At 44.4% G+C, this 19,095-nt stretch overlaps 1 protein-coding gene across 3 annotated transcripts in view; it reads left to right on the top strand.

Annotated features, from left to right (window-relative positions):
* The window catches only part of LOC306997059 (uncharacterized protein), a 31,730-nt gene extending 13,825 nt beyond the window's left edge, over nt 1–17,905 (top strand). Inside the window, exons 1-3 of one of the 3 annotated variants that reach the window (XM_079610111.1) lie at nt 2,812–2,949; nt 15,966–16,214; nt 16,516–17,905. In XM_079610111.1, the coding sequence (XP_079466237.1) occupies nt 16,130–16,214; nt 16,516–17,609 (1,179 nt within the window). In that variant the 5' untranslated portion in view covers nt 2,812–2,949; nt 15,966–16,129 and the 3' untranslated portion in view covers nt 17,610–17,905. Of the gene's footprint in view, nt 1–2,811; nt 2,950–7,333; nt 7,437–15,965; nt 16,215–16,515 lie in introns of those variants that run through there. The other 2 variants (XM_079610113.1, XM_079610114.1) reach the window with 2 other exon arrangements.
* The last annotated feature ends 1,190 nt before the right edge of the window (nt 17,906–19,095 follow it).

The raw sequence follows: 19,095 nt of genomic DNA, 5'->3' as shown, positions 1-19,095 counted from the left end.
TGAAAATGCCGGTTATATGTTGTCGTGTCAACTGAGATAAACGGGGTTTTAGGTTCTCTCTTGTCGATTCTGAAGATTCTGATTGGCTTGCATGGCTTTATCCTTCTCCCTACACTGCCGCCCATAGGTTTAGCATAGTTATAAAGGCGCTCGACGGCGTATTTATGCGGGTTGTGTGCACGATGTTATTATTGAAAACGGAGGGGGAGAAATATTCGTTTCTCTAAATACCCGGCTATGTGTAAATATGGCCTTAGTCACATTTGCTCGTGTTTGTTTGTGGTCACAGGACTGCACAAAACAACTCTCTTTCAGGCTTTTAGTTCAAAAGAGTGAACATTTAGAAAAATATTGATACATTTGTATGTTTTTTATGTCACATTTCTTTAATGAGATTGATCATTTCTATACTGTCTCAGAAATGCTGTTTGTTACCTTTTACACTTAGGCAGAAATGCCATTTAAAATAACAAAAATGCCCCCAAATTCAAGATATTGGGCTAACAAATATGTAATTTTCCTGTGTTTTTATATTTACATGGAACAACTCAAGCATCATAAGCAACATAAAATCAAGAGTGCTGTTTTCCCGAATATCAGATTCATTGTAAATGTGACATTACACAACTGCTCCGTGACCAAGTTATTAATGGGTAACTTTACAATTTAGACAAAGTTTAAACTTAGACAAACTAAAGTAGACAAACTTACTATAATTTTATGGCTGCTATAGTCAATCATTATCAACAAAATATATATTTTTGTTGATAATGATTGAAAAAATTATAGTAAGTGTTCAAAGTGTTATTTCTAATTAGTTAACCTTACTTTAAAAAGCAGGCATATCGACTTCCAAATGTTAAAAGTATTTTAGAATGTGCAGAGAAACAGAAACGCAGGGAATATTTAGTAGGTTTTTTAAAAGAAACAGGATTGGACAAGAGAATATAGTGTAAAGGTAATTTAGTATTTGGCAGTAATGCAACAAATTGGATGCAAGCTGCCGTAAAACCCCAAGGAAGAAGAAGAAGAAGCAGCCTTACTTTCACTGACTATTGCCTTCATAGATATTATATAGAGACTAGATGCCCTATTGGCCGCTGGGCACTGAGAAATACGGCCGCCATCTTAAACCGGTCAGATTGCAGAGCACTGTGGAGCATTTCCTGTTCTAATCGGCGGATCATCGCAAATAGGGCCCGGGATTACTTTTCACAAGTACATTTTAACAGTACCGTACTTTTGGTTGTATTTTGTGAATAGAATATTACCAGATAATTGAGAACGAGCAAGGATCTTTGATATTACTGTACTGAAATCGTAGCCAGCTAACGTTAGGCTATGTTTAGCTACTGCATGGAGAGATTGGGTAAAGTAATAATTACAAGAGCTTCTCGGTTATCAGATACAAGCATTCAACGGCCCTGTAGTATAAACATATATAAATATAGGTTATTTGTGTTTGCTCACGTGATATCAGGAAGCAATGTAATAATGTTAACGTTACCTGCGTAATACACACATGACGGCGATGCGCAAATCGTGTGTGTGTGTGTGTGAGTGTGAGAGAGAGAGTAAGCGTGTGTGTGTGTGTGTGTGTGTGTGTGTGTGTGTGTGTGTGTGTGTCACAAATCATTATTGTTTCTTCAACTTATTAAAATATCTTACTTTACTGCAACTATCTGTTTCTGCTTCTTTATCATATTTATAGTGTGTGATTTATAAAATATATTATATCATACATCACATATTTTGATTTTGGACGTCTGGTCACTTTATATCTTATATCAGAATATTATATTACTGTTAAGCCTACTATGAATATAAAATATGCCGAACCATGTGTCCTGTATCATAGCTACATGAATGACATTTGCAGAAAAAAACTCGCGTGAAAATCAGTTCGGTATTCAGTGAGGTATGATTAATTAAATGCGCTGACAGCTCATTGCACCTGCTATACAGATTACACTGAGTGGAGCGGGTGACCGGTCTAAGATGGCGGCTCGACCGCGCTAGTAGGCAGTAGCGGTCAGTAGGGCGTCTATCTATATGATGTCTATGATTGCCTTACTAAATGAACTAACCCTTTGAATACAATGGTATAACCATAGACAGTATATAAACTGGACACAGCGACCCCATAGGTTTCAACGGAGAGCAGTGAAGTCAGTTAGAAGCACTTACTTCCTGATCGCAAGGCGAACTGCGCAGGCTCAAACTGAGCTTGACGACGTAGATGTGACGTGAGCAACCTGTAGGTCTACTAGTAGCTGTGCCGAGAGAAATCTGAATCATTCCCTTCCGAATCTCGCAGAGACGGAGAGCGTGAGCATTAGCTGTCCATGAGCTAGCAACGGGAGCAACTTTATCACTCTCTATGGGCTTCTCCCTTGACTGTATGCCTCCACGTCCTCCCGATTGCCTGCGAGCTTCTCTGCCTGTCCATACGGTAATTTTTCGACTTGTGCGACAGAGTCGCGCGGGTATGACGCAATCGTTAGCCTGTTTTTACAAAAACTGCTTCTACGGGGCCATAACGTAAGATACAAGGTAATGGAGCCTTTTATACATTTTCGTGTTTCTTTAGAAATAAACAATGGACAAACGGTGTCTTTAAACGCCTCAGATGTAAAGTTATTCGCTGTCAAAGTGACGCCAAAATGAATGGGAGTCAATGGAATGCTAACAGCAGGTGGGGGTCCGCTAGCCAATGGCGGCGCCCAGGTCGGCTTCAATATCTTTCGGAACACTGCCCCCCTGGGTATAACATGCGGCCCCTTTAAGAAACATGATGACATCGCGCACTGCGCCTGCGCAGAAGAGAGAAGCGAGAGAGACGAGCTGAAACTTTCACCAGTTGAGGCTGAAAGTGACGCTCTTAATGATCGTGAATGAAGGACAAATGTGGAATATTTTCTTCGGATGCCGTATATTTCCAGTCTGCAGGTGAGAGATGTTCTCAGATTACAGAGTTTAACATTAACCAGCTCCAGAGTACATTAAGCGCTCATATCGTGAATAATGTTTGTCGGCACTGGAGTCACACGAGCGAGTTCATACTGGAGAGAAGCAGCGCTAATGTGGAGAGAGTTTTAGACATTCAAGCTCTGTAGTGAATCATATAAAGAAGTGTTGTCCAAGTGTCACAGTGAGCAAAGTATCAAATCATCCAGTGAGTTTGTTTGCAGGTCCTTTATTGGTGTGACAAATATACATTTGTATTGTCAAAGCAATGGCACCCTTTCTGTAGAGATGTATTCTGCATAATTTGAGAATTATGAATAGACAATTAAACCAAATAACATGTCATTTACTAGAGGCTCTGACAAAACGCAAATTGTTGCAATGCAGCCTTTTTATTTATAGACTAAATATTTAAATTATATTTCTAAATCGTTTTGAATGATTGATTCAATGACTTGTTCCATTACTGGATGTATGAGCGTTTTTGAACGAATGAATTAACTGTTTTAGTGATTGATGAGAATTGGGCATAACAACAACAACAACAACATGTAGGCCTAACTGAAAATGAGCAAATTAAGAGTCTAACAAATAATATGACAGCGCCATATCGTTTAACTGAGCTGCTAAAAATCATCTTTATCTCATTCAATAGTCCCTGTTTTCTCCTCATTCATTATGGTGATGTCTGAGATCTTCTGTAAATTGGCACATCAAGCTCATCATTAGTGTCTGACAAACTACAGGATCATCACTTTATGTGTTAATCATATATCAATGTGTTTTTTATGTTTTACCCTTCAGGTTAAAGTACTTGACTAAAAATGCCACTAAAGGCTACAGAAACCACACCTGCAAACTCTCTTTCTGACACTGAAATAGACATCAAATACATTCAGGTTAATTCTGCAAGATAAAATATTGAGATTGTCTATTTTTTTAATTTGGTTTAAATGAATGAAAGACTAGAAAGATATAACAGGTGAAGCTTCAAAAGTGTAAAAAAAAATTGTGTTTGCAAAATCTGAAATAGATATATTTATGTCATACTTATTTAGGCTACTAAGTTTACTATATTGTCTTCTGATAGTACATGCAATTATGAGAAATAAACAGAAAAAACATCTTGTCTTGACAAAAAGCATTTAATTAAGACGAAGGGTCACTGACATACTTTAAAATATATTTTAGCATTTTGTTAATCGACAGCCTAACGTTACTTGAGTAACTTTACCCTAATCCGATCGCGGCTCTCCCGGTGTTAGTGTTATGCCACAAGATGTATAGATAAACTGTTTGATTTATAATTATTTGATTATTTTCACATTTCACTTACCCTGCTGTGCATGAACAGCTGTTTCTCAATTTGTGTCAGGGACGTGCAGAGAGTTCCTCTGGGGCAGGGGCTCAAATATAACAAGGGGCATATATATAAATATATATATGTGCTTTGCATCACAGAAATAAATAATATTTTTAAAGTATATTAAAATAGAAAACCATTATTTAAAAAAAAAAAATCTGTATTTTTGATCAAATAAATGCAGGCTTAAAGCGCATAAGGGACTTCTTTAAAAAAAAAATAGTAATAATGTGTGTGTGCAAAAATGTTAAAATAATAAAGTCACCATTTCGCGTGTTGTTGTCAGGCAGCCTACACTTCACATAATAGGCCTGCAGTAGGCCTGGGCTTCATTTAACAAACTATGAAAGTTTCATAATGTAAACGGTGTATCAATATAGACTAGGCCTAAATTCAAGTGACTTGAATACTATACTTACCATTAATGCTACTTTTGGTGCTGGTTTGTAGTCAATTAACATCCATTAGTTCAACGACGGAGATTCAGATCAGTTCAATGTAAATTCGTCTGTCCATGTAATTTTCAAATGATTTAGGCTATTTATAAATGACCGTCCAATGATATTTGAACTTCTTGTGCCAGATGACGATTGGTCGGTGTATTATGCATGACAAACAGGCTTCAGCGAATTAAGTAATATTTTAAAATATGTGTTATGTGGATTTTTTATTGAATCGACACACAACCTTTTATTATAAAAAAGAATTGGCTGCCGTCGAGCCATACTCACTGAAAGACGCTCGACAGCATCGGTTCCCAAGCAGACTGTGTGGGATACCTACGTGTACACTAATACATTTTCATTTTAAAACGCATAACTTTTGCTACGGTTATGCCTGCCGTCCACACACTACTCCGGAGTTTTAGACCCTCGAAAATGGAGACCGTCAGTCAAGACCAAAGCAAGACACGCACAACTTGACAAAAGTGACGCAACCCATAGCAACGCGTTATAGCAACGACACCTCAGACTGACAGAAACGTAAAAATAAACGTGAGTTTAGGCTACTTTAGTCTTGTACACATTGTCATGTAAATTATAAGCAAATGCATTTTGTTTTATTGACCACAATATTATCAATGATATTTGTTTGAGAAGGGCACTTTTGATTAATTTTGAAAAAGGGCAGGGGCTCGAGCACCCAAAGCCCCCCCCCTCCCATTTGAATGATCAGCGTATGAGGCGCCTGCTGCGCTGGGACCTATAGGCTTTAGCTTAAATTTTGATGAAATTATTCTCTAATCTGTTGCATTTTGTGTCATGAATATATCCCTCGAATGCATACTGCAGTCCCTTTTGTCTTGCTCTCTCGGATATTTCATCTGTTCGCCAAAAATGACTAACTGTCTCCTTGGGAATGTCTGACACTGGTGCATACACACTGTAATAGACGTGCCAGGCGCGTAAGCTTGTCAGGCATAGCTACAGTAACTAAGGGGGGCGGGGCTTAGCAAAGGGTCAATTTGGAGACAATGGCCCTCATTTATGAAAAGTGCGTACACCAAATTTCCAGCGTACACTGAAAACCACGGTGACTTTGCGATTTATCAATATGGACGTTGGCGTACGGCACGCTCAAATCCTACACCAGCTCAGGAGGTGGTGTACATGCACGCATGTTTTGAGTTAGAGCTGAAATGCGCAGAAAAACAATTCCTAACACCACAAAATGCACTGACAAACTAAAGATATGATATATTATGACACACTGTAAAATATATAATAATAACAAAGACATTCTTCTTCTAAATAACAATAAGCGTCATTAATAATCAAAATCATAATACTAATAAGAAGAATATTACAAATTGTCATGCAATTATTCACATCATCATCACTATTGTACACCCCATTACATGTGACGTCATGCGAAATTTAACGCTTATAGTTTCAAAACACGTGCTGTAAAATAATGCATTGTGATAGGTAATTTGCTCAACCAACCAGCGATTTAAACTGGATTTCCACCGGAGAAGTTTCTCCTCTTTGCCGTCTTCCGTGTGTCCATGGCGTAAAATGAGGGCGTGGGGGAGGCGGAGACGTGAATATATAGGGGTGTGTTAATCTAATGACGATCGTTTTCAGCCGCGGCATTTATCAAGAGGCAGGTATTGCGTACACCTGAATTTCAAAGGTACGCACAGCTTCATAAATCAGGCGGTGAGAGGAGTGTAAGCATAATCTCACGCCAACATATACGCCCGTTTCGACGCAAGATTGATAAATGAGGGCCATTGAACCTATTTTTTTACAGTCTATGCAATGAACATATGAACCGTTTAGCCGTGCTGCTTATATTTATCACGCAGTAAAAATTAAAACGTAGTCCATGCCTGTAAAGTATAGGCCTATAGAAATATTGGAAATGTGTTCAAAAATCATATTACCATTATTGAAAACAATTGTATCGCGATATATATTGATATTGAATTATTGTGTATGTGTTGGAGGCATGAGAGAAAGTAATAGGAATAAAAAGGAAGAGGACATTATTTCGAGAATGAGATTTGGGCATACTGGGTTAAGTAGTACGCTTAAAATAATAGGGAAACATGAAACTGGGATGTGTGACGTCTGTAATATTAATGAAACAGTAGAACATGTAATTATTGATTGTCATAGGTATAAGGAGGAAAGAATGAGGATGAAAGACTGGTTAAGTAAAGGAAAAATTAGATTTGAAATGAAGGAAATATTACAAATGAATTCAGGGCATGTAGGGTATAGAGCAATATTTGTGTTTTTGAATAAAACAGGGCTTATTAGAAGGATATGAGTTCAGGCGTTTTTTGAAAGTTGTATATAATAAGGATGTGAATGATAATGTATTAATATTAATAATGTTATTAGATATTTATGTAGTTATTTATTGGTTTTATTTATGTATTTATTTATATATTTAAAGAGTGATGAATCGAGTAAAGGCTATTGTGATCCACACTCCATATCAGAAGGTGGCGGTAATGCACACATAAAAGTTGTTTGCCAACCGCCATTAAAAGAAAACAGAAGAAGAAGAAGAAGAAGAAGAAGAAGTGTGTCTCTCTTTGTGCTGACTGTTTGCTCCTCTGCTTGCTGCATGTGTTTGCTGCGTCTAAGACTTTGTAAGTTTATTTAAACCTTTTGTATTGATATGAATTTGATAACTGTTGATTTGTTTAAAGATTTCCTTTGTTTATGTGAATGTATACTTATTATTATAATTTGTATCAGTAAAGTTAACTTTGTTTGATTGTAGACACCAGCAATATGCAGCAATTGTAAAGCCATATTAAGAAAATGGGAGAATGAAGAAATAAAGCAAATGGCAATAAATCAATTGAGAATTAACTTCTGGACTCATTCCTGTGTTCTAATCGACACACCATTCTGGTAGCACTCATCCTTAAAGGGGTATGTGATTTGCAAAACGGCCGGAAGATTTTGAAAATACACAACTCAAATGGTCCCACCTTCTTTCCTTTGACTCCACCCATTCAAAGAACATGGACATGGATGGGGGGAGGGGGGGGATGGTACGACCGTTTGATTGACACACTTACTGTCCAATGATTCTAGGTGATCTTGGAAATGATTGGCTGGAGTTTTTCGAGTCCTGCCCGTTCCACAGATGATTAAATTGCTTAATTTGTATTTCAGTGCTTCTAACTCAGTGGCTGTAAGTGGGTTAGGAATAGGATTTTAAGTGATTTTGAAAAAATGGCCAAAAAAGAGAATTACATACCCCACCTTTAACCAGCCCAACACTAAATATTACACAGGTATGCTAAAGTTATCTGCTGACTAGCGTCACATGCAGCGAAGCGGTGTTTCTGTTATCCTAACGTCCGTTTTCAGAGCATCCAAGAGAAACAAATGCATAACAGTAGCACCGAAATGAAGCACAGAAATCCGTGTTGATATTCGGTCCGGTAGATAACGGTCGTTAAGGCACCAGTGCCGCGACGACGCTACCAAAGCAAAGCCAGTCCTTCACTAGCTTATAGTGCGTTGGTCTCTTTTTTATTACTTATTTCTCTGCATTGAGTGACAACCCTCTCAAATATAAGACACACAAACAGAAAAAATAAGTCTCAAATTTACTGTCTGTAATTGCAAAATTCTTGCTTGCTTATTGTGACATGATAGCAACCCTTCTGCTGTGATAATGCAACCTCAACTACGCTATCAACATCCAAAGTAGCCGAATGTTTTTTCTCGAAGTTGGCAGTAACATATCAAAAGTTTTTAATGAAATATAAAGGAGTTATAAGAATGGAATCCTTACCGTTTCCTTAGGCACTGGAAGCTGAAGGTCTGCGGTCTGCTCACTCTGCTGGAAAATGACTCTAGGGGCAGCGTGCGTCGTACACGTGTGCGCCTGCCTAATAATTGGCTTGATATAGGTGGATATTGGCCGATGCCGATTATGTTAAAAATGCAAAAAATCGGCCGATTAATCGGTCGACCTCTACTAAAAATACCATTAAAGGCTACAGAAACCACACCTGCAAACTCTCTTTCTGACTCTGAAATAAACCATTCATGATTAGTGCAGATCTAACTCTTTTCTCTTTTATTTGAATGTATATCTGAAGAGAAATGACTGTCTTCAAAAAAGTTTCAATGGCATCTTCTTTTATCTTATCTCAGTAATGCCTAATAAAGTAGTGTTTATAAGCGCAGCGCTGCTTGTGTATCCGCTGTATTTCTGCTTTTCCACAAGCGCCACCTTCTGTCAGAGAGTGATTCTGCATTTTCATTCAGCATGTCTGTCGGTTTTGTTCATACACAATTACATACATAATTTTGGGGTTTTGTATAAAAGCATTTGTTTCGTCAAAACTGTTTGCAAAGTTGTTTAAATCACATTTTTATCTGCATTTTACATGTTACAATTTTACCATAGACATTGGTGTTGTTTCAAAATAACTTTGCCACCTAAACAACATTTTCTTTTTAAATATCACAATCTTCTGAAATGATTTCAGTTTTTATGAGAATACCCCCCCCCCCCCCCCCATTCAGTCTGTACACATTGTTTTGTTAAAGGTGCAGTATGTAACATGCGAGTACATGATTATGAATCAATCTTCAAAAAAAAGTCCAATAGAAGAGCGAGCGTTTTAAGGAGAAGTATCCAATCAAGGAGCTCTAATCTTGTTCGATTTCTGATTAGTTCAGATATTAATTGAATAATATAACATCTTGGTTACTAACGTAACCTTGGTTCCCTTTCGTAGTCACTTCGAGTTACGTCGAAATGACGACGAATGGGGTTCGCTTAGAAGCCTATCCTCTTCGAATATTAATAAAACGAGCCAATGGCAAGCAAATGCCATGGGTCTGCTGAATTTGCATAGCGTAACTCCGCCCCACAGTGTGGGTATATAAGGAAGTGAGCCGGCAACATGCAGATATGTTTTCGCTTTCGGAGCCAAGTTTATCCTTCACTCCACAAGCCATCCTGAGTATCATCTCTATTCCTCTTCGAGACGAGCTTCCCTCCAGGTGTTGGTGTGACAGCGAGTTCCAGCGAGTGCACATTCCCTGCGATCTGAGCAGTGATCTGCCAGTGTGTGTGTGTTCTCTCCCTGGTCGCTTCAGCATCTGCGGGGATTTCTCCTTCTCTCTAAAAGAGCAAAGCGCGTGGCACGTCTTTTTAAAGATGCATCGCCCGTGCCCTTCTGGTTGTGGTCACTGGCTGTCTGATTTAGATGGGCACAATCGCTGTTTTGCGTGTTTGGGCTTAGAGCACGCCAAAGCAGCGCTTGTGGATGACTCATGTTTTCATTGCGGAAACATGACCATCGCGACACTACGGTCGAGACTCAGTGATCTCGAAAGAGTGAGAGTCCCCTCATCCACACCCCGATCTACCCCCTCTAGTAATAGAGCTGGTACTTCGGCTGGTGGCCAGGGTGACCTGAGGGTGACGGTGTGGCAACAACAACCGACGATTCGTCCTCGGGCCACATCCCCCTCTCAAGTGCCGCAACCCGCGAGCCGACCAGATGATGCGCTCGATCAGTCCCGGCCAACGGTCGGCGGCGGACCGAGTGCGCCGTCTGGCGCTCCTAATGACGATGCTATGTCGATCACAGCATCACAAGGTGGGCAGGAGTCCTCGGGAGATGAGGGGTCGGCTGTGCTGCCGCCTCCGGGCGCGTCAGCATTGCCCGATCCTGATCCCGAGCTGACGGCCATGCTTTCCCGGGCAGCCGCGAGCATCGGGTTAGAGTGCAATCCGCCACCCTGCCCCGAGCGCTCGCGTCTGGACGATTGGTTTTTGGGCGCGGCCGCCGATTCACGTCGGCGTCCAACCCCAATGCCTTTCTTCCCGGATGTGCATGAGGAGGTCTCGAGGTCCTGGAAGACACCCTTGTCTTCCCGTGATCGCTCGGCGACCTCCTCCGCCTTTCCTCCTCTCGATCAGGCGGCTGTTTACGGGTACACTGGGGTGCCTATGGTTGAACGCTCTGTTGCGATGCAACTGTGTCCACAGAGTGCTTCTTCCCGTGGTGATCCTAAGCACCCCTCCAAGGCCTGTAGGTTTTCGTCGACCCTGGTGGCGAAGACCTATAGAGCTGCGGGGCAGGCAGCCGCCTCATTGCATGCCATGGCCACTCTGCAGGTCTACCAGGCCCAGATGCTCAGGGACATGCACGAGGGGAGGACTGACCCAGGGCTCTTCAATGAGCTGCGTGCCGCCACTGACCTCGCTCTCCGGGCGACGAAAGTGACCGCACGCTCCCTGGGCCAGGTGATGTCCACTAGTGTGGTCCAGGAGAGACACCTCTGGCTCAACCTGGCCGATATGAGGGACGCTGAGCGGACTCGTCTGCTTGACGCCCCCATATCCCAGGCTGGCCTCTTCGGCGGAGCGGTTGAAGATTTTGCCCAACAGTTTTCAACCGCCCAGAAGCAGACTGAGGCTATTCGTCATATTCTGCCCCGACGGCCCGCTGCTGCCTCCACCCAGCCGTCGGTTCAGACGCCTCAGCCTGCTCGCCGCCGAGGGCGCCCTCCCGCGGCTCCCGCCCCTCCCGCACGGCCCCAGCAGCAGCCTTCACCCGGGCCGCGTCGTGGAGGACGCCGCAGGCAGGCGCCCCAGCCCTCTCCAGCCCCGCGCCCCGCTAAACGCCAGGCCAAGCGGCGCTCCTGAGACGGGCTGCTCAGAGATGGCCATCAGTTCTTCTCAGGAGATGGTAGCAGGACCACTCCTTCCCCCGGTGGAGGGCCGGGGGAGAATCCTTTGTTCTCCACTCCCCGCTGCTCACCCACGGGTGGGCAGCACCCTAATGTGGTTAAAGAAAGAACTGATATCCCCATCTCTGAGCCCCCAGAAGGGAATGACAGTGCGCGCCGCCCACGGGCCCCGCCGCTCTCATCCCCTTCTGTCGCCAGACCCCTGCCAGAGCACGCCCCCGTGGAACGCTGGTCCTTCCCTGGCTCCCTCTGGCAGGACGCGGCTAATGACCGTGCCCCCACACCGGGCCGCTATGCCACCCACGTCCGGGCCGGTCATTCCGCTTCGCTGCACCCCCGCGGGGACGTCTGTCGTCCGCATGACCCCGCTGGCACAGTCCTTGGGAGCCTGGTTAGAGCTTCCCAACCTGTCCCGCTGGCTCGCGCGGACCATCAGGCTCGGCTATGCGATTCAGTTCGCGCGGTCTCCTCCCCGCTTCAGGGGAGTCCGCTTCACTATGGTCGGTGGCAATGCCCCTGTCATGAGAGCGGAGGTCGCCACCCTGCTGGCGAAGGGTGCGATCGAGACTGTCCCTCCAGCCGCAATGAGGTCCGGCTTCTACAGCCCCTACTTCATTGTCCCCAAGAAAACCGGTGGGTTACGACCAATCCTGGATCTGCGCGTCTTGAACCGTTCCCTTCACAGGCTTCCGTTCAAGATGCTCACGGCCAAGCGCATTTTCGAATGTGTGCAGCCACAGGATTGGTTTGCAGCGATCGACCTGAAGGACGCCTACTTTCATGTCTCCATTCTTCCTCGACACAGGCCGTTTCTACGGTTTGCTTTCGAGGGGCAGGCATACCAGTACGCGGTCCTCCCATTCGGGCTGGCCCTGTCTCCTCGCGTCTTCACGAAGGTCGTCGAGGCAGCCCTTGTGCCGCTACGGCAACACGGGGTTCGCATCCTGAATTATCTCGACGACTGGCTAATCCTAGCTCACTCTCGGGACCAGGTTTGCGAACACAGGGACCTAGTGCTCCGGCACCTAGTCCGTCTGGGCCTTCGGGTCAACTGGGAGAAGAGCAAACTTTGCCCCGTGCAGAGGATCTCTTTTCTCGGTATGGAAATCGACTCGGTCGCCATGTGCGCGCAGCTTACGAGCGAGCGCGCGCAGTCACTGCTGACTTGCCTGAGACAAATCCAGAGCAAGAGTGCGGTTCCACTGAAACTTTTTCAGAGGCTCCTGGGGCATATGGCATCTGCAGCCGCGGTAACGCCGCTCGGATTGCTTCATATGAGACCGCTTCAGCACTGGCTTCACGATCGAGTCCCGAGGTGGGCATGGCACCAGGGCAAGCTCCGAGTACCAGTTACTCCGACCTGCCGTCAGACCTTCTCCCCGTGGACGAACCTCAGCTTTCTACGGGCCGGAGTGCCCTTAGAACGAGTTTCCAGGCATGTTGTTGTGTCAACGGATGCCTCCTCCACGGGCTGGGGTGCCATGTGCAATGGACATGCTGCCGCGGGCTCCTGGACAGGACCCCACCGCCTATGGCATGTCAATTGCCTCGAGTTGCTGGCAGTACGTCTCGCTCTGCACCGCTTCCGGGCGCTGCTCAAGAACCAGCACGTACTAGTCCGATCAGACAATACCGCGACAGTAGCGTACATCAACCGACAAGGTGGTCTACGCTCCCGCCGTATGTCGCAACTCGCCCGCCACCTCCTCTTATGGAGTCAGAAGCATCTGAGGTCGCTTCGAGCCATTTATATTCCGGGAGACCTGAACTGTGCAGCCGACGAGCTCTCACGGCTTCAGCCTCTTCCTGGAGAATGGAGACTCCATCCCCAGGCGGTCCAGCTGATTTGGGATCAGTTCGGGGACGCACAGGTAGACCTGTTTGCCTCCCACGACTCGTCCCACTGCGCCCAGTTTTACTCCCTGACCGAGGGCACGCTCGGCACGGACGCTCTGGCGCACAGCTGGCCCCGGGGCCTCCGCAAATATGCGTTTCCCCCAGTGAGCCTTCTTGCACAGACCCTGTGCAAGATCAGGGAGGACGAGGAGCAGGTCATATTGGTTGCGCCGCACTGGCCCACCCGAACCTGGTTCTCCGAACTTGTACTCCTCGCGACAGCACCTCCCTGGCCAATTCCTCTGAGGAAGGACCTCCTTTCTCAGGGACGGGGCACCCTTTGGCACCCTCGTCCCGATCTCTGGAACCTCCACGTGTGGCTCCTGGACGGGACGAGGCAGGTTTGAGTACCCTACCACCAGCGGTGGTGGCTACCATCACTTCCGCTAGAGCGTCGTCCACTAGACATGCCTACGCGTTGAAGTGGAACCTCTTCGTCTCTTGGTGCTCTTCTCACTCAGAAGACCCCAGATCATGCCCGATCAGTGTCGTGCTTTCCTTCCTGCAGGATGGGTTGGAGCGAAGGCTGTCTCCCTCCACCCTGAAAGTATATGTTGCCGCTATCGCCGCACATCACGACGCAGTTGATGGTAAGTCCGTGGGAAAGCACGACCTGGTCATCAGGTTCCTGAGAGGAGCGAGGAGACTACAGCCTCCTCGCCCTCCTCTCGTTCCCTCTTGGGACCTCTCAGTGGTACTAACTGCCCTGCAGAGTGCTCCCTTTGAGCCTCTGCAATCAGTGGAGCTTAAGTTCCTGTCAATTAAGACAGCGCTCCTGGTTGCTCTGGCCTCCATCAAGAGGGTAGGGGACCTGCACGCATTTTCTGTAGACGAAGCGTGCCTGGAATTCGGGCCGGCCTTTTTCTCACGTGATCCTGAGACCCCGGCCTGGATATGTGCCCAAGGTTCCCACCACTCCCTTCCGGGACCAGGTGGTGAACCTGCAAGCGCTGCCCCTGGAGGAGGCAGACCCAGCCTTGGCATTGCTCTGTCCAGTACGCGCCCTCCGTGCTTACGTAGACAGAACGCAATGTTTCAGGACCTCAGACCAGCTCTTTGTCTGTTATGGTGGGAAGCTGAAGGGAAGGGCTCTCTCCAAGCAAAGGTTGTCTCACTGGATAGTGGACGCCATTGCTTTGGCTTACCAGCAGCAAGGTCGACCGTGCCCCCTTGGTGTGACGGCCCACTCCACCCGGAGTGTGGCCTCCTCTTGGGCTCTAGCGCATGGCGCCTCGCTAACAGACATCTGCAGAGCTGCAGGCTGGGCGACACCCAACACATTCGCCAGATTCTACAATCTCCGAGTGGAGCCAGTGTCCTCCCGAGTACTCGCTTCAACCAGCCGGTGCTAGGACCCGCTCAGGTGTCTTCGCTTGCTCGCCATTCCACTCCACGGACTGGATACGTGCGATATTCTCCTCAGGTGAGCCTGATAAGCCCTGAGTTCCTCCAGCGCTGTTGACGTCAACGCCAGAGTTATGCCTCCGGCAGCTTTCGCGTTGGCTAGGTGCCACCATGTGCATGGTTCCCCCGCTGGGCGACCCCCACGTGTGTATTTCCACTGTAAGCCTCCTTCGAGCATGTGTCTTTCCCTTGGCAAGCCAGTCTGCCACCCCTGGGGTTGAAATACTCCACCCTACGGGCTGGACACCCCAGTGTTATCCGTATGCACCCCCCTCCGGGTCATATGTGTTTTCTTAAGTCCCCCCCCTTCGGGCGGGCACTGATTGCATATTTCCACTGTGATATGCTTCCCAGTGTACCTTGGTATTCCTGTGTTAAGTAGGAGTCCTTCGTCCGTGCTAGTCTCACGACAGGGAGCTCAGACTTACGCAGGGCACTGGAAGACAGCCGAGGTGGCGTGATTGGACTGGGAACCCCATTCGTCGTCATTTCGACGTAACTCGAAGTGACTACGAAAGGGAACGTCTCGGTTACGGATGTAACCCTCGTTCCCTGAGTAGGGAACGGAGACGTTACGTCTTCCTGCCACTTCCGCTGTACCGCTGGAACAGCCTGAGTTCAGCTTGGCTCCTTCAGCGAAGAAACATATCTGCATGTTGCCGGCTCACTTCCTTATATACCCACACTGTGGGGCGGAGTTACGCTATGCAAATTCAGCAGACCCATGGCATTTGCTTGCCATTGGCTCGTTTTATTAATATTCGAAGAGGATAGGCTTCTAAGCGAACCCCATTCGTCGTCATTTCGACGTAACGTCTCCGTTCCCTACTCAGGGAACGAGGGTTACATCCGTAACCGAGACGTTCCCTGAGATAACAGGAACGAGTACTGTCTCTTTCTAGATACTATATGGAAAACTAATTTTCTCCTATTATTTAAGCCTTTTATTAAATGAACGCAGTGCTGAGAATTGCACTAACCAATCGGGGCGCATCCTGAACCGAGTGCAGAGGCTGCCAAAGGGGGCATGTGCATATATAAGCAGCTCGTCTCGCCATAGAATAGGGCTGGAAATGGATCTTATGTGTTTTCTGTTATAGTAATATAGTATAAATTATTTTTAAAAATCTTGTTGATTTTTCCAGATCTGGTCCTGTGGGCGTCAGTATCACACCGTGATCACAGTTCACACCTGCAGTGAAGCCCCTCCCACAACAATTCACCAATAAATACTGGGAATATTCCCATCATCCTACAAGAGAAGGACAAACTCCAGGAGTAGCAGCTGAAATCTGTGTGACTGTTAAAGATGGAGTTTATTAAAGAGGAGATTGAAGACATGAGGGATCCTGAACCATCCAGAATAAAACATGAAGATACTGAGGAACAAATAGGTTGGTGTCCATTCTTGATTCTTCATTGTTGACTGCTTTGAAATAGTAAGTAGATATTGATGATAAATGATGTAGATATGTGTCTAATTGATCCTAACCATGTATAAAGCAATGTGTCAAATACATTTTTATTATTCAAATGAATGAGAATTATTTAACAAACCTTCAACATCAAAGATCTGATACTTTATATTCACACAGACAGAAACCTATTCTCTTGTTGTCTGCTTGTGTTCACTTAAATTTTCCTTGAAATGATCCTACTTAAACTGATTATAACTACTTGATATGTTCATTTTAGATCAGATGGAAATAACAGAGCAAAGAGAAGAACTGAACGAAGTAAAGAAACACTGTGACTTCAAAACTCAAGGAACAAAAGCCCAAAAGCTGCACTCCTGCTCACAGTGTGGAAAGAGTTTCAGACAAAAAGGAAACCTTAAGACACACATGAGAATTCACACTGGAGAGAAACCGTATACATGCACTCAGTGTGAGAAGAGTTTCACATCTTCATCATTACTCAAAATTCATCTGCGTATTCACTCTGGAGAAAAGCCATTTAGCTGTGATCAGTGTGGTAAAGAGTTTATTTCATCATCACAACTAAAATCACACCTGAAAGTTCATTCAGACGAGAAGCCTTATGTGTGTTCTCTCTGTGGAAAGAGTTTTTCACGACTGGACGGTTTGAAACTGCACCAGAAAACACACACTGTAGTGAGAGATCATGTGTGTTGTGACTGTGGGAAGAGCTTTACTAGAGCTGAGAGTCTGAAACGGCACCAAAGAATTCATACTGGAGAAAAACCTTACAAGTGCTCATATTGTGACAAGAGTTTCACTCTTTCTGATTCTCTGAAATATCACGAGCGAGTTCATACTGGAGAGAAGCCGTACTACTGTACTCAGTGTGAGAAAAGTTTCAAAGATTCAACAAGTTTGAGAATTCATCTGCGCATTCACTCTGGAGAAAAACCATTTAGCTGTGATCAGTGTGGTAAAGAGTTTATTTCATCATCACAACTAAAATCACACCTGAAAGTTCATTCAGACGAGAAGCCTTATGTGTGTTCTCTCTGTGGAAAGAGTTTTTCACGACTGGACGGTTTTAAACTGCACCAGAAAACACATGATGAAGTGAGAGATCATGTGTGTTGTGACTGTGGGAAGAGCTTAACAACAGCTGACAATCTGAAACTGCACCAAAGAATTCATACTGGAGAAAAACCTTACAAGTGCTCATATTGTGACAAGAGTTTCTCTCGGTCTAGAAACCTGAAATATCACGAGCGAGTTCATACTGGAGAGAAGCCGTACTACTGTACTCAGTGTGAGAAGAGTTTCAGACGTTTATCAGGCCTTCTCACTCACATGAAAAGCTGTTGCAAATGATCAACACTCAATTTTATTTTAAATACATTCAGGTTAATTCTACAAGATAAAATATTGAAATTGTCTATTTATTTTATTTGTTCAAATTAATGGAAGACTAAAAAGATTTAAGAGGTGAAGCTTCAAAAGTGTAAAAAAAAATGTTTTCTCGAATTAGATATATTCATGTCATACTTATTTACTAAGTTGACTATATTGTCTTCTGATAGTACATGCAATTATAAGAAATAAACAGAAAAAACATCTTGTCTTGACAAAAAGCGTTTAACTGTGATTGTATAAACTGAAAACAAGTCTAATATGTGTTTGTGGAAATAGTTTTTCACTGCTGGACTCTAAACATCAGCAGAAGATACAGACCATGAGAGAAATCATGTGTGTTTTGGACACAGCCGGACTCTCATTGGTCTAGACTGACTCTATCCAGAAGTGGTTTCACTTTTTCCTGTTTGCATTTTGTTTGATTTGTTCATTTATATGTCAGTCAGAAATCATTCACCGCATTTCCGATCTCCGAGGTGGCTAATTCGTACAAATTCATACGACCTCACTCGTACAAATTCATAAAATTTTAGCTAAATCGTACATATTTAATGAGTTGCCAAATTTGTATGAATTTGTACGAATGACCCCTGACCTCGTCCCTAAACCTACCCATCACGTGGGTTTAGACAAATCATCCAAAATTCATACGAATTAGCCCTTTTAATCACTCGTATGAATTTGTACGAAATGGTTATGAGATAGCGTTGGTCTTGGTAGACCATATTAAATTGAGGCCCCGTTTACACGATGGGAAAACGCAGATATTTCTCTGCGTTTTGGCCTGTCATTTACACGAAAACGCCGTTTTTATCCCAGAAAACTATTATTTCTAAAAACTCCGGCCAAAGTGGAGATTTCTGAAAACGCCGGTTATATGTTGTCGTGTCAACTGAGATAAACGGGGTTTTAGGTTCTCTCTTGTCGATTCTGAGGATTCTGATTGGCTTGCATGGCTTTATCCTTCTCCCTACACTGCCGCCCATAGGTTTGGCATAGTTATAAAGGCGCTCGACGGCGTATTTATGCGGGTTGTGTGCACGATGTTATTATTGAAAACGGAGGGGGAGAAATATTCGTTTCTCTAAATACCCGGCTATGTGTAAATGTGGCCTCAGTCACATTTGCTCGTGTTTGTTTGTGGTCACAAGACTGCACAAAACAACTCTCTTTCAGGCTTTTAGTTCAAAAGAGTGAACATTTAGAAAAATATTGATACATTTGTATGTTTTTTATGTCACATTTCTTTAATGAGATTGATCATTTCTATACTGTCTCAGAAATGCTGTTTGTTACCTTTTACACTTAGGCAGAAATGCCATTAAAAATAACAAAAATGCCCCCCAAATTCAAGATATTGGGCTAACAAATATGTAATTTTCCAATGTTTTTATATTTACATGGAACAACTCAAGCATCATAAGCAACATAAAATCAAGAGTGC

This window comes from Phoxinus phoxinus (genome assembly GCF_949152265.1).
Source record: "Phoxinus phoxinus genome assembly, chromosome: 4".
Classification (NCBI taxonomy): domain Eukaryota; kingdom Metazoa; phylum Chordata; class Actinopteri; order Cypriniformes; family Leuciscidae; genus Phoxinus; species Phoxinus phoxinus.
Note: the sequence above shows the minus strand (reverse complement) of the source record. Positions and strands in the feature narration are given on the sequence as shown.